This window comes from Ornithodoros turicata, chromosome 4 (genome assembly GCF_037126465.1).
Source record: "Ornithodoros turicata isolate Travis chromosome 4, ASM3712646v1, whole genome shotgun sequence".
Taxonomy (NCBI): Eukaryota; Metazoa; Arthropoda; class Arachnida; order Ixodida; family Argasidae; genus Ornithodoros; species Ornithodoros turicata.
Window position 1 is genome coordinate 16,763,336 of NC_088204.1, and position 16,222 is coordinate 16,779,557.

The window sequence follows — 16,222 nt, forward strand, 5'->3', positions numbered from 1 at the left end:
CCTCTTTTATAAAGACGTGTCAGCGATTGAAATTAGAAAGTTTTAGAGCAAAAATAAAAACTGCGTCGAGTTCGTACTTTAAGAGTAGGAAATAGAGCAAAAAAATGTTTCGTACCCTAGCTCACATGTCATCACTCCAGGTGTGTCAGTGCGGAGTGCAGCGAGATCCAGTTGTGAGACGACAGTCGAAATAGTTGTTAAAGGGGCACTAAAATGGAAAAACAACTTCTTCTCAAATGAAAGTCTGTGTTTAAATTAGTATAACGCACACAAAATTAGTTCAAACAGTGCTACCCTTTAGAAGAAAAATGTCTTTGGCGGCAACGAAAGGTTCCCCAGGAAGCAAAGATTGGCGGCATCCAATCAGACCGCAGGAGAACCATGCGCATGCCTAACGTGCGCACGTGGATGTGGAACATGTCCTGTCGTACAGCGTTGTGTACATGCGCGCCATGATGCACATTGCTGCCTTTTTCAATACCAATTTACTGAATTGTAGCCCACAACAGTAATCCCAAATGCACTAGTGACAACAGTTATCTTCACATCCTTTGGACAGCGGCAGCAGCGTGCTTCGTACGTCGCACTATGTCTTTCTCCGGAACTGCTCCATGGCGTGGCACGCGCTAAAAGCATCCGATGTGTACCCGACGCACGAGCTGAAGCGGCGTTCATTGCGTAGTGCCGAGGCAAGAAAGAGTCCGGTATAATTTGTATTGTAGCTTCGTAACGGAATCAAAGTTTTGAATTACAGCAACAAGTGCGAAATTCACAGCGTGTTACGTAATTTGAAGTGAACGTGTGGTGGCATTTTAGTGCCCCCTTTAAAATGTTCATCTTTCATCTGGCAAAGTACAGTATGTTACTCACAAGATGTTGACATGTTTTCCCGCTCTGGTACTAAGCATTAACCACGTGTTCACCATTAACTCGAGGTGCTGCGTGCACTAACACATAGCGGCGTTATTCGTAATTAGAGCTTGCAGTTGCCCGTCATGTTGTAAGTTATATAAATCTATATGCGCTCATGTTTTTGATGTCTTTCACCACTTAAGGATGGAGAACACATGACGTACTACTACTGAAATGAGTGAGTGTGTAACAACTACTCATTACCTCCACACAAGGCAATGCAGATAATATCAAATAGCAAAAATATCTGACATGTATGTACAAAATATTTATTTGCAGCAATACCATTAGGTAGTCGTCTTGAAGTATGGGTCTTCAACTCTCCTGAAGACTGCGAGAAACTTCTGGCCTTTGTTCCGTGTCACTTTCTTCCCTTCTTCTGTGCTGTCTTCTAACTTCTCCACCACAATGTCCCCTTTCTGTATGAACAACAGAAGACAGAATTATTTACTTTCAAACGGAAACAGTGCTATGTCTTGTTTGGAGGCCTGACCAAGCCTTGTGTTAAACAAGTGCTTACTTTGAAATGGTGCATACTGATAAGTTGTTGTGAGGTTTGGAAATATACAGTAGATTCTCATTAATTCAGACTCCAGGCAGCCACTGGTTTTTGTTTGAATTCTCAGAAGTTGGAATTATTAGAAATCCATCTACAAAGTAGCGACCCCTAAAAGGTTAAACCAGTGCTGGCATGCTGTGCTCAGCAATTACTCTATGCGGTAAGATCACTGTGTTGTCTAGATGTAAAGCTCTAAAGGTGATCAATCCCAGTAAATTTGCACCTACACCCGCGGTCAATCACGATGCTTTCTCTGTGATGTATCCCAAGCTCTCTCGGTTTCTAACCATTTGTTAACGGGACGTTCGCATCTGTTCCAGTTAAATTCGAAACTACAGTGTCTTTTTATTCCGCGTTGATCACGGACTACAGTGTCGAAAATCCCGCGCAAAATAGTGGCGTAGTTTGACTGTTATTCGATGTAATACGTGTCGGAGCAGATGCCGGATGTTGAGAGTATGCCGGAATTCCCTCTCTGGAAAAACGAGAAAGCAACACTCCTTAAGCACGAATCAGAGCATGGCCTTGAGAAAAGGAATGCCACGGGCATCTCGCAGAGTGACGGGGTGTCTGGACGACGCCTTTCTCCTCCGAGCGCCACCCTGTCACTCCTCCAGTTAGGGAGTGACGTCATGTCTCTGCAGCCTCGGAAGCAGCGCTCATCTCTAAAATTTGTGTATTTAATATCCGAGCACTTTTTGGACGAAAAAATTAGCCAAGTAGATTGTCGGCCGATGCCGAACGTAGTGGTATCGGTTTCATAGATGGTTCTCCGGATGAGTCTCCCTTCAAAAGACAGTGTCTTACGTCTAAATAGTTCCCCTTAAATATTTTTGTGCGGTGGAGATACGGCTCATATTTTTGTTATAATGTCGAAGCTTACCAGGTTTTCATCGGGAACTCTCTCGAAAAGAGGGTGCTCGGACAAGTGTTGTACCATCCATTCGTGCAGGTCCTTCACGTCTGTTATGGTGTAAACCAGACCCTGAAGAGTGCAACAATGCACACTCAGTTTGTGCTGAGACTGCATGCAACATAACCAGGGCCCTGTGTTTTAGGGTTAGACCCGGTAAAACCCGTTTTTTACCCCCCCCCCCCTGCCCGAGTGGCATCATCGTCAATTAGGGTAAACCCCCCCAAAAAAAAACGAGAAAGGGAATCGCTGAAGACTCAATTACGCCACACATATAACACCTCCCACTCAGCACAGTCGCTGGGCATCTCGTGTTCATACGAAATGCGTGTTTTCTTTTTTCCACCCGAAATCCAGTTTTTTCACCTGATTTGGCCAGATTTTTACCCCCGATTTTGAAAAAATATAAAACCTGAAAACACAGGGCCCTAAATATAACTGGTCGTGGAAAGGGTCATGCCAACAACAAACCAAAAATTATTTATTCCCTAAGTACTTGTCGCCACTTCATTTCATGCCCCAACATCTCTCGGGTAAACACAACATTAATATAATGACCATTGTGCTGATGAGCACAGTAGAGAGGCTGGTACCCTGCATTATCGCAAATTACGATCCAAATGGATAATTAAGGACACACTTTGAAGCTGTCCACCCATCACAAGTTTCGTCCAACAGCAATGAAATTCCATTAAAAAAGGCCATGGATTAATACACTCACATTGATACCCCAGTGAGACGGTCACCGTTACGTAATCCAAACCTTTCATCAGTACTCTAAATAGTGCTTTGTTCCTGCCCACGTTTTTGCAGTAGCTGCCGGGAGCAGTTGGTTTTGCTCCAAAGGCAGTAAGTGGGTTTCGTGAACTTCTTTCCCCATGCATCTCGATTTCTCCTCAAAAGGCTTATCACTGCCGCCTCGCATGACTCTGTTTTATTTTCTGCTTAAGAAGCTTATACAGCTCTATTACCCCATCTGTTAGAACACATGTGTCCCACCCGTGGAAGATACCCTGTGCCGTGTGTTTAAAAATTTAGGATTCAACGTAGTAGTCCCTGTAATTCACAAAAATCTGGTTTGTACATATGCCATATGAAGGAGAATGTTGTGACCACTGAGTTCCATCCTCGTAGCCTTTGGTTTCACTACAACTTGCTTTTTGCACCCCCCGTAGAGTGCAGGAGACGCTATCCATGTCACATTGTGCCTTTTGTGGTCAAGACAGACTATGAACTCATGTACAATTCAAGAGTACACGTCTGAAGCTTTAAGCATGCAGGTTATCCTACAAAGAGCCATGATACCCTTATGTGATACACACAACCCACAACTCCATGACGATGTCCTTGCATTGGGTAACAGTACCCAGTAGTGATGACAAAAGCACCCAACGATACACAATTTTTTAATCTTGAACTACTCCTGGATAAATCAGCTCTGGAATTCTGGTCAGGCCTGTGGGAAGAAACTCCAACCAGGCGTCTGATGGCATAATCGTCAACAAAGGAATAACAGCAGTTACAACTGTATAAAAGAAAGAGGAAGAAATGCTGAAAGAATCATATGGAAATGTGTCCCACGTCGAGAAAAATGTGTCGTCCAACTTCTGAGACAGTGAGGTGTCCTGCATTTGGAAGAGTACCCCAGTGTACTCCCAGCAGGGACATTCCTGTTCTTACTCGCCCTGTCTCACATACCATGTATTTACACGAGCGAGATTTCCAAGAATACTCCAGCGGATGAAGCACAAAACATCGTAGCTTTCTGTTGCCACGTGAGCGCGAGTGCCCAGTGTAATATCTTTCTGTGTTCTTCAAATATCTTGCGGCTCAGCCACTAGATGTTCCGTAGCAGACGACAGGGTCCACGGTGTCGTCTGCTCATATGCACAGTGCGGTGCTGCCGATATTCTGGTGCCGTGCGAATGCTCAACATGCGACGTGGCGGAACTTGCGCCCTGTGGGCAGTTTTTTTTGCTGCTGCTTCCACTGGAATATTCCGTGGGGATGTTGCTCAGGTCTGTACACGGATATGGGAGTGTCTCAGGTACAGAGGTGTTCTAGACAAGAATCTCCACTCGATATCGATACTTGTGTAAATTGTCTCGCCCTTGCGACTTCTGACACCCGAATGAGAGTCACATTCCTATAGCTCTGCCCCCCCCCCCCCCCCCCCCCCCCCGAGTGTCCTAGTCAACATTTCAAACCATGTCATGCATTTTCAAAAGGCGCAGCTGTTGCATATATGCATTTACAGTCAGTGCTAGCTTTTGTTGACAAGAGATACAAGAGACACATCAGGGACAATCACTATAGATGAATGCGGGGGTATAAAAATTTGTACCCGCACCGCACCCGCAGCAATGTCATTGGTGCAATCTGTACCTGCACGTCCCGGCCCATACCCGCAGCCCAATGTGTATGCAGGTTTCAGTTATGCCACATGATCGTCACAGCGCGAAATGATTTATTGATGCTGGGGACACACTGTCCATTACTGAGCCACTTTCCCAAAGCGCCAGACGCTGTGGCGACTGCTGACATGGTTGCCAGAGTACGAGTCGTGGTGCCGAGAGGTAGCCAAGAATTGGCCCCATGTGGCAAACATAGTCAAAGAGTAAGAATGGAACGTGGTGCCAGTAAACGACAACGCTGTCATCATCTCGCACACCACAGAAGGTACCGATAAGGGGGGGGGGGAGAGCGAAGAATGTCTTGGAATGTCTTCTTGCTTTGTACCTGATGAAGCGTGGTCTCCCATGCGAAAGCTTCTATTTATTGGGCTAAGGAAGCTTCAGTGTTGGTTTTTTCATTATGCTACATTTCATTTCGGACTTGACTTCCCCTGCTTCACTGAGATTCTGCTATAAAGTATTTTGGGCCAAATGTTCACAGTAAATTGGGTCATGCACGAAAAACCGACTGGCTGGTTTTGCGCCTGTGGGTGTAGGTACTCGCGTAATCCGCGGAGGCAGTGCAGGTCTACCCGCGCCTTACCCGCAACCCACGATGACATGGAAGTGTGTACCCGTGAAGAACAAACTTGCGTGGGTATCCGCAGGTGTACCCGCCCTCAACTTCTGCCACGTTGGCTCCAGTCATGATGGTTTCAGAATATGGGGAGACTGACTGACATGTTTTGTTAATGTGAATGTTCTGCAATCTACGTACGTCATCTCTGTTTCTGCAATATGATCAGTGTACATGCAGCCCTTTGAAGCACGTAGGCGCACTACGTCGTGACTCTGACGTGTTATGCATCCACCTAAGCCCATCACAGATGCCTCCAGATTTGTGGCCAGAGTTGACTAGTCTTGCACCATAGTAGATTATCTTACCATTTGGAACATGTGACTCAAATGGGCATTTAAAATTCTTACCTCAACACGAAGTACGTATGCATATTCAGCCAAGAGCTGTTTACTAATTATCCTCCATTTATGCTTTTGCTTCTTGAAGTGGGGGTCTGGGAACAGGAAGAACATCTTCGTCAGCTGAAAAATTGAAGGTTGATGCAGGAGAGGCGCCACAAAAAAAGAAAATACATTTGTATGTATATGGTCGTTGGCCTTACTTGCCCTTTGCGAAAATAGTTTGGTAGGTACTTCATGGCATTTGTGCGAATGCAGGCAATATTCTGGTACTGTCCAGGATTTTTTGCCCGGAGTGCTTTGATCCTGTCTTTCACAAAGTCCGAAACTTTAACTCTGATCTCCATTCCAACCATGAGGACGTCAGGGAATAAAGGTGACAGTTCCACTGGAAAGTGATTGAAAAATGCACGCTGGTAATCGTTTTTTGCATAGCTTTGCAATTAGTATACCTTTTAATGCAAACGATTAACTTTGGTCAAGGATTTGAAATCCAAGCCTACGTAATTATACCAGTTGAAAGATGTCTGTGCCATAACAGGCTGTGCGCTTTGTTCTGCCACAGTGGATACATTACGAATGTAGTTGAAATTTACATACCTAGTAATCCTCCATACCCGCACCCAATGTCTGCAAACTGGACCTCCTTTTCGTCTCCTTGGGGAAAGTGCTGAATCCAGTCCATGTCATCAGGAGAAGGTGGACTGCAAACAAGTGCACTGTTTTGAGGGTTTTTCACGAAGTAGGATTATCTCGTGGATATCTACTCTGCTATCAACTTGTCGCATGCGGTTACACATCACGACCACTCCAAGTCAACAAAGCTGCTCAGTTAATAGAAGCTTACAGACTACTTGATCCGACGTCTACGCTCGCTCGTTTACTTGATCCGAACTTCTTCGTTTGCCTTCATAATAACCGCAAGATAACAAGTGTTACGTCAACACAATGGAATATCGTTGTTGTTCATTTCAATTTCACTCAACTGTGTTATTTGGGGTGTGTCAATTCTTGTTCAGGTTAAAACACACTTCTGTTACTTTACTACCATGACGCCTTGACATTTTGAACTATCGCTGCACGAAAGTGACATCAGTGCAGACATTCAAGTATGACATTGATCACTCGCACTATCGCTGCACACACTGCTTGGTTCAGATTACTTTTCCTTGTACTTCCAACGGTTCTTGTTAAGTGTAAACATTCCCTCGTGTGGAGCCACATCGAGGCGACTTCTGTGGGCCGTGCCCACATCGAGGCGACTTCTGTGGGCCGTGCAGTCATACAGTACTGTGACGCTTGATCACGTCTCAGTGCACCCTGAAACATAGATAAGCACACTATTATACGTACTAATCAAAACAGTGGTCTGCAATGGGATTCGAATGTGCCCGTTGCCGGTAATACCGCTTTTGCGGTAGCTCCGGCGCTCTTTCCATTTCAACATCCGCCATTTTGTTTACCACTTAGCAACTCCTGGCGGTGGTTCAGTGAACTACTTCGACCAAAAATATCGCACTTTCGGTTTCGATTTCAATTTGCTGGGAGTGATGTTATTTCTATTATTATATAGTTTCCATTTCGGATTTTCTGCGTTTATGCACGAGTGTAGTTGCTGTGGACGATTTGTGATCGCACCACCACAACACGAAAAATACCACGGTACAAAGGGTACTTTTTGACGAATTAATTACTGTATCTGAGTGCTTTCTAGGAGGAGAAACTGCTACACTCTCCGTGGAGATTGTACTTGAAGCAGACGCGGATCCAGACCCCCACTTTGGGGGGGGGGGGGCGGTTTCTTTGACGAAGCGCGTAGCGGAAGGGAATCTGATGTTTTACCTGATTTGGGGGCAGTGATGGGCAGTACATGAAGTACCAAGTACTCAAGTTGTACTTTAAGTACATTTCTGTGTACTTGTACTTTACTTTAAGTACATTTTAAATCGTGTCCTTTGTACTGTACTTAAAGTACTTTTTTTCAGTACTTTCCCATCAAGTACTCAAGTACCCAAATTTGGACTCTGACAAAAAAATCACAAAAGAGTATCAAAAATGCACCCTACTAAAAGTGCTAAAATGACAACACGAAGACGAAAACACGCAGACAGGGCTATATATCTGAGTTTTCGTCTTCTTGCATCATTTTAGCGCTTCTAGTGAAATACAGTACCAAGATTCCCAATATTACATTTTACCAAAACGGATTTTTGTGCTTTTAAAGAGCATATTTGTTGAAGCAAATCTATTGTTGCAAGGCTTGAAATGTTGAAAAAGTATCAACTCTTCTATGATTGAGTAAAATGAATGGAATGCAAAGACACGCACACATTATGACACTGCAACTGGCAGCACAATGACTTGGTCAATTGTCATTTCACCTCTCCCAATGAAAGGTTCTATGCTTTTTTTATATTGTTTCCTTCATTGGCAATTAATAATCAATTTATATCACAATGTGTGATTGCATTACACGATGAACACTCTGAAAGACACACATGCTTTCATTTTTACATTTTGCATTTTTTTAATTGGTCACATGGATTACATTGCTGCATATCACAGTCGTATAAAAATGAAGGCTTACATCGTGTTTCATCTTCTTTAATTTTCTTCATATTCTTTTTTAAACATGTTGTATTCCAAAAAGCAGCAAGGAATGCCCAGAAATGTATAATCTCTTTTGGCTTGTACTTTTCCCCCCCAGAAATTATCTAGCCTCCTATACCCGAAGATTAGTACCGGAACGCCACACTAGGCGGGTGATCTTGGATCAGTCAGCGTATAATACTATTTTGCACAATCACAGCACAGCTGACTGATTACCTCTATACATGTAACTGCAAATTATAACATCTGATTAGCGCTTAACCTATAGGACTTTATGGTTTCAGAATGCTCACTAAAGTTTTGCCAAAAGAGCAAGACACAGATACTAAACAGTGATATGCAAAGTGATACAAATTAAATTGGCGATGTACTTGATGGGTATTTGGAGTACTTTGCTTAGTACTTTGTACTTTACTTGAAGTACATTTGGAATTGGGTACTTTGTACTGTACTTGAAGTACGAATGACACCAGGTCCTCGTACTCCTCCAGGTCCTTCAGCTAGACTTCTCCCATTTTTGCCTGTTAGTTACCTTACATTAAGTATAATTTTGAGGTACTTTGCCCATCACTGTTTGGGGGCGATCGCCTAACCGCCCCCCCCCCCCTCCTCCGGATCCGTCACTGACTTCAAGAGCAGTTGCTAATAATTTGGAGTAGTTTTCAATGTAAGATTGAAAAAGTTACTTTTTGGTTGGAAAGTTACTTCTTACTTTCGTTTTTCAACGTTCTGCTTCGCTTTTGTCATGTTGACAACATTGCTCAACTACCGCTGTTTTTATGCTAGGCCAATATATACTATAATACAGGCCTCCAAGCTTCGCGGTTTCCCCAGTTCGCCGCGTGTGCAGGCAGTGGCGCTCGTTCCGTGGCTCAGATTGATGTCGGCGTTGTTGGGAACGACCTATTTGTATGGCGGCCTGCGCCAAGTTTCGGATTTCCCGCCGCATCTCTCGTTTTGGAAAAAGAAGTGATTTCTGGAAGGAGAGGTGTTACATGACCGTGAGTTATGCGCGTGTGCGTGTCGCTTTATATACTTCTCTCTTGTATTTAATATGTATGTATTTTGATGATTTTGATGAATGAAACATCGCGTACTGATGGGTCAATAGCCTGCACGTAGACGTGCCTTCCCAGTGGGGAAGAAAAATTGGCACTAACTTTATTGAAGTAATTTTGAGCCATTTCATCGAATTTATATTATTCTTACACTGTAAACAGAACACGAGGACAAATTATACGAAAATAATATTGCGAAGAATATGAACTGTGGGAGTTTCGACTGCCAAAAGCGGGCATCAGCAGTTTAATTGGCACTACCGAGCAAAACGTAGAAAAATACTCATTTGTGCCTCTAAAACAAAGCTATACTAACAGTCATTATTTGTAAATATGTACGACACATACAGTCATATTTCTGAGCTATTGACATGGAGTAGCAGGTACTGCTTGCGGCATGGCTGTCTGGAATCTGGATATCGTGATTCCACAGCGTCCTTCTGTCCCTCGCAAAAATGGCCTTACAAAACAAGTAACAAACAGGTATATCAGAATTTATTCTTTGCGTTTACTACTCGTTTTAAGTAGCCACTTTTATGAGAGACCGAAGGATGCCGTGGAATCATGAAATCGAGATTTCAGACAACCGTGTCGCAAGCACTACCTACTACCTCATGTAAATATAGTTCAGAAATATGACTGTATGTGTCGTACATATTTGTAAACAACCACTGTTAGTATAGTTTTGTTTTAGAGGGATAAATGAGTATTTGTCTACGTTTTGCTCGGTAGTGCCAATTAAACTGCTGATGCCCGCTTTCGGCAGTCGAAACTCCCACAGTTCATATTCTTCGCAATATTATTTTCATATAATTTGTCCTCCTGCTCTGTCACAGTGTAAGAATAATATAAATGCAATGAAATAGCTCAAAATTACGTAAGAAAAGTTGGTGACAATTTTTCCTTCCCACTGAGAAGGCACGTGAAAGTGCAGGCTATTGCCCCATCAGTACGCGATCATTCATTCATCAAAATCATCAAAATACATATATATTAAATACAAGATAGACGCATATAAAGCGACAAGCACACGCGCATACCTCACGGTCATGTAACATCCCTCCTTCCAGACGGGTCGTGAATGCAATCGTGGCGCTGATCCATATTACCGTTGAGAAATCACTTCTTTTTTCAAAACGAGAGATGCGCCGGAAAATCCGAAACTTGGCGGAGGCCGCCATACAAATAGGGCGGTCAGCGGACATGCGAGCATCCCTCAGAAGTCTTCATTGGGAAGCTCCCTGTACCACGGTAACCGCCAGGATTATTGGCGAAGTTAGCCCATGTCATACAAATAGGTCGTTCCCAACAACAACATCGACATCAATCTCGGCCACGGAACGAGCGCCACTGCCTGACGCGGCCAACTGGGGAAACCGCGAAACTTTGAGGCCTGTATGTATTATAAAGTTGGCCTACACTCTTAAAAATGAACTTCCCACATAGCACGCTCCTAGCCAACCATCATCCCGAATGACAACGTTCTCGCCCCTGATTTGTTGAAAACGGGAGGAGGAGCCTATTTTGTGCCATTATGCACGGCACAAAATAGGCTCCTCCTCCCGTTTTCAACAAATCTAGGGCGAGAACGTTGTCATTCGGGGTGATGGTTGGCTAGGAGCGTGCTATGTGGTGAAGTTCATTTTTAAGAGTGTAGTTATATGCCACTTGCCTTTTCCACAAGTTTTATTACAACCCTTGTATATGCCCCTCCTTCTGAGCCCTTGCACACGTCATCTCTCACAGGACCGGTCATCTCTGTAAAATTGACCGTGTTGTTTCTCGTTCATCACACTTTTACTATTCGTTTTTTCTACTCACTATTATTGATTGGAATGACCTTCCCCAGCTGCTTGTCTCTGTTTCAGGCTCTTTGGTTTTGCGCAACCAGTTCAGTATCTAGTTTCGCATTTCCGTTATGGTTTGTATAGATTTGTACCCCCCTCATGTAACGCCCATGTATGGGCATTTGAGGTATTATCTTAAATAAATAATTATGAGTTCTTCTAGTTGAGATTCGACCACCCCTGGCCACGTTTTCGGGAACACTTACCTGGGATAAAACTCCAATGCTATGGGTGCAGTAGCGTGGTTAGGGGAATCGGGGGGAGTTTCGGGGATTAAAACCCCCGAAGTCGTACCTTTGGTAGTGCATTTGGGAGAGGGAAACGAGGGGAAATCCTCCTCTCTCATATAAAGTCCCCGTGGATCCCCTCCTCGACACATTTTTCTGTCTAGCCACTGTAGGGGTGGTCGCATTTTAATCGACATGATGCAGTGCCGAACGCAAAGCCGTGACGAAAGGAATCTGAGCATGGGCAACACGGAAAACAACATGTTTTCCATGTTACCCATGCTCAGGCTTGTTTCGTTATAGGTTTCGTCCACCAGCTAGCCTGCGTTTACGCTATTTTATCAATCACGAACGCAAAGCCTTCAGCTCCATGATTTATATCTGTGTCCCAAGTATGCTTTGTTGTGTGCTACAGAACGAAGGCGGCTTTATTTTGCCATGTTATCCCTATAATAAAATACTCACTTTTTCTTAAATAGGCATTTGATGCATTGCTTTCGTACTAAGAACAACGCAAAACACGGCATATATTCAGGATTCTTACTGCATAGTTGGAAGATTTTCAGTGTATAGTAGTTGCATGTATATTTCGGCAGTTTTTAGTGCATATTTATCCGCGCTGTATTCGTTACTAATTTCCGAGTCCCTTATTCATTAATGCAATTCATTCATGCTCTATGTCATACATACATTCATGTTATATCATTCATACTAAGTCATTCAATGCTATTAATTAATTATTAATAGGGTCTGACTTTTTAGGGTTAAACCCGTATCCGCCCGATATTTACCCCCCGAACGAAATCTGTAAAATTCGGGTTTAACCCGAATCTACCCGAAAACATCCGGGTCGCGTGGCACACTCATAAGCGTGCATTAAAATAAAGTTTGATAACATTGCTAAACATTAGTTCCATGTTAAGGCAAATTTTTATTAAACAAAAAAAATCACCCGAATTCCTGACGACAGAATATGCCGCAACGGGATTTAACCCGAATACACCCGAATTTTCAAACGAAAAATATCACCCGAATTTTGCCAAAAATAAAACCCGAAAAAGTCAGGCCCTAATTATTAATGCTATTCATTACTAATTTCTGAGTCCCCCCTTGCAGTGCTTCCCAAACTCTGCTACCCCGCGACCCGCCAAAAATATGCAATGTAGCGTCGCTACTCCACGGCCCCCGTCTTTTCGCGATGCCATAGGCTTTTCGATTGCATTGCCAACAACACCGAATATCCTCTGGATGTACGAATAATGTCCTAACGGATTCGTACGTCCGATGGATATCTGAGTGATATCCATCGGACGTGCGAATCCGTTAGGATGTGTTGGTGGGTTTGGTGGGTTAGGATCAGTGTTGGTGGGGTGTAGAACGACGCTGACGTGGTGTAACCGCAGCATCCTTGACCGGAAATCCGGAGGTTCTAGGTTCGAGTCCTGGCGTCAGCACCTATTTCCTGAGTTATATCAACCGCATAAGTATGTTCTTGCAAAGGGAAGGAGGATCCTCATGGCTTTAGTATCCAAGAGCGTGTACTTTTCTACACTCTTAAAAATGAAATTCACCACATATCACGCTCCTCGCCAACCATCATTCCGAGCGACATCGTTCTTTCCCCCGATTTGCTGAAAACGGGGGGCGTACGCCATTTTTGTGGCATCCCCCTTCATCCTCCACCAGTTTTTTTTTTTTTTTTTCTATAGTCATGATGATGCCCATTTCTGTGTGGCCAACAACGGCGAGCCAATTAAGACATCTCCCACTCCCCCCCTCTGTGCCATTACGCAGTTCATAATGGCTACAAAAATGGCGTACGCCCCCCCGTTTTCATCAAAACAAGAACGTTGTCATTCGTGATGATGATGATGGTTGGCTAGGAGCGTGCAACGCGGTGAAGCTCTGTTTTTAGAATGTACCAACGCTGCCCAAAATTGGGAGAGTGACTTCAGCGGAAGCTGTTGCTTCCCCCTTTTCAAGTTCCCGAGCTGCTTCGCGACCCCCTCCTGAACCTATCGCGACCCACAGTTTGGGAAGCGCTGCCTTAGTGGCTTGTCTCCGCGTTTTCCAAACCGAGATGTAGACACAGCAATCATTACTTATACGTAGAGAACAGTGGCAGCCTCTCGTGAGCACCTGCACACCAGTCAGAGCGGGGATTTTCCCACCATACCCCACACCGCCTAACATTCCTTTTAGGTACTTGCAACCGCCCCCACTCCCCCGTCAAAAAAAGAAAAAAGGAACGCCCCAGAAAGGCTAAGGATGCCCCAAAAGTCAGTATACATATGTGCATTATACACCCTTACGAGATACCACTGACGGCTCTTCGTTTGGGAATCCTCTTTGAGAGACCAGTTGCAACTTGGTTCGAATAACAAGTCGTTATGAAAATGTTGAACCGGCTTACATTATGTTCCCGTTTCACGTGCTACAACAATATCAATTGCATTCCAACACCGAAACAGTGCGCCGGTCCACCACCAAGGATGTACTGTGCGTCCATGCGATTTGTTAGTATAGGATTGAGCTGCATTATTTTAATTATCTGTAGGGAGCGTTTTGGTGTTTTTTGTCACTTCAGAAATTCATAACCTGTAGCATTGCCATGACGTAGTCGTAGCGATCACGTTTGAAGAATAGCGAAACCGAAACACCTTCACGTAGGCCACGGCTCAGCTTCTTTGTATTAATGGTACCCTCAAATGAGTTCACGTTTTTAGTCGGTTTAGTGTCTTCACGGTCACACGCTTGTTGTTTCCAGTGCACGAAAAAAAAAAAAAAAAAACAAGAAGGCTCCTACTCAAAGGTTGCATCGTCTCGGAAGTCCACGTGCAGTTCGGGAGAAACGCGATCTCCTCAGGCTCATGAACATGGGAGAGCTTGGTAGGCATCTTGAGAAAAAGCGTCCGAAAGGAGACAACCTAGAACAGGACAAGGCCAAACGAATAATAACGTGTAAGAAATTACATCAAACCCTCAAAATATGACATACGAGATATTATAATGCGGCCTTCTTGTTGCTTATTGAGTTTTACTCTGATAGTTCCAGTCTACGTAGTTAGTGGCGCTGCTGCGCCATCTAACGTCTAGAGGTATATTGCCTTTGAGGAGTTAGTGTAACTGGACTACATTTTTCTTCAATGACGTTACATTTTTGGAGTAACTTGCACACGTGCTTCGGAACTCATTTGTCGCGGAGTTCTGTAAATGAAGCTAATTGAAGCAGACGATTAATTCAAAGTTCAATAGAATTGTTTGAATGAGACAGTTAAAACATTAATTAGGTACGTACTTTAATTAAGGTCAGGAGGATTTGTAGTGTTCCCTCGTCTCCAATCCACAGGTTACCTTTTGGGTGCGTGACGTCTTAGTGACGTGTATTGGCCAACATGTTTGCGCGAACATATACGACGGTGTCCTCTTTGCGCATTGCGTGTCGAGGTAGACGCCCCGAGGAAGCACGTGGCAGAGGGAAAAGGATTCGTTCAAAAACTGCAAGCACCGGCACATCAGTCAATACATCATGTTAGCCTGCTCTGGCCCAAAACATTCGCTAGACATCACATGGACTTTCCATTCCTATAAGACTAATTGGCCAATCAGACTTCGAGATCACTTCCACGAAGCCAATTACTTGCCGCACCCAACGGAGACTGCAACCTGCAATATCTCAAGAACCACATCGCGTGACAGCGATAAAAAATTATTCGACAAAAAGAAAATCCCCTTGTGTCACGAACAAGAATAAGCCAAAGTACGCAATAGCAGAAGGTCAGTGGTCGGAAGAGAAACAGAAAGGAGGTACTCTGCTGATCGTTGGCTTCTTGAAGCATCCGCTTGATAACTCCCGCAGGAACCAAGTGATCGAGGCGCCCACACAACAAGCATACGAGGAAACCAGGAGTGGGAATGACCGACAGACCAACCAACTGTTTTCAATGTTGCCCCCTTCCAAAAGCTTTCGTGACTTGAAGTCGTCTAGCGAGGTAAACAGCCATGGTCGAGCATTGACGATGATCGATCTTCACAATGGGTATACGTTCCCCAAGTGGTCTGCAGGGAAAGTGTTCTGAGTTGTGATGGAGGTACCGACGCAGCATGAACTGATTTGCGGAGCCGATACCCGTAGCACGAAGCAATCGGAGCTGTTGAAAGGGATCGGTCAGTTGGTCTCTGGGAGAATGGCTTTTGTGTGTGTGTGTGTGGCACTGCTGTGCCAGTAGCTCAGTTGGATGACAGCCGTTGTGCGTCGGGTAACCCGATTATGGCGTGAAAATTTCTGGTTCACTGGGTGGCGTGATTTGAGTCTTACCGTGTATGTGCACGAGCGACATTCCCCGCGGAAGCGGAAGACGCGAAAAACGTCATAGCTTTCTGAGCGCGAGCGCTCAACGTCCAGTGTTCACGTACACCGCTAACCGTGGGTAATATCCTGCAACGCAGTCACAAGATATTCTGTAGCAGACGACAAAAAAGACGCTGACGGTGTCGTCTGCGAGGTGTCGTCTGCTAAGTGCGCAGTACGCCATTCCCGATATTCCGCACCGTGTGAATGCTCACATAACACGGGGCGGAACTTCGTCTCTGTAAGCAGTGTCCTTGCTTTTTCTTCCACTAGAATCATCCGTGAGGATGTCGCTCGTGTGAATACAGTGTAACGCGATCAGAGCCTTTCCCCTCTTTCTTTGTTTTTTTTTTTTTTTTTGCAATAAACCTATA

General features: G+C 44.4%; 1 protein-coding gene across 1 annotated transcript; it reads right to left on the reverse strand.

Annotated features, from left to right (window-relative positions):
- Positions 1-1,165: 1,165 nt before the first annotated feature.
- Positions 1,166-7,209, reverse strand: LOC135392757 (tRNA (guanine-N(7)-)-methyltransferase-like). Its single transcript, XM_064623474.1, has 6 exons — positions 7,109-7,209; positions 6,356-6,459; positions 5,959-6,143; positions 5,765-5,878; positions 2,355-2,456; positions 1,166-1,331 (listed from the first exon to the last, which is right to left on the reverse strand). Exons 1-6 carry the CDS (start codon positions 7,207-7,209, stop codon positions 1,200-1,202), a joined length of 738 nt encoding a protein of 245 aa, XP_064479544.1. The 3' UTR covers positions 1,166-1,199.
- Between the last annotated feature and the right edge of the window lie 9,013 nt (positions 7,210-16,222).

Excerpts from the sequence above, each read along its gene's own strand:
- LOC135392757 (XM_064623474.1), bottom strand. The coding sequence starts at position 7,209 with ATGGCGGATGTTGAAATGGAAAGAGCGCCGGAGCTACCGCAAAAGCGG. Across the intron at positions 6,144-6,355 it reads CGGGTATGGAGGATTACTAG|TGGAACTGTCACCTTTATTC; the intron begins GTATGTAAATTT and ends ATCACTTTCCAG. Across the intron at positions 1,332-2,354 it reads GAGTTCCCGATGAAAACCTG|AAAGGGGACATTGTGGTGGA; the intron begins GTAAGCTTCGAC and ends TTGTTCATACAG.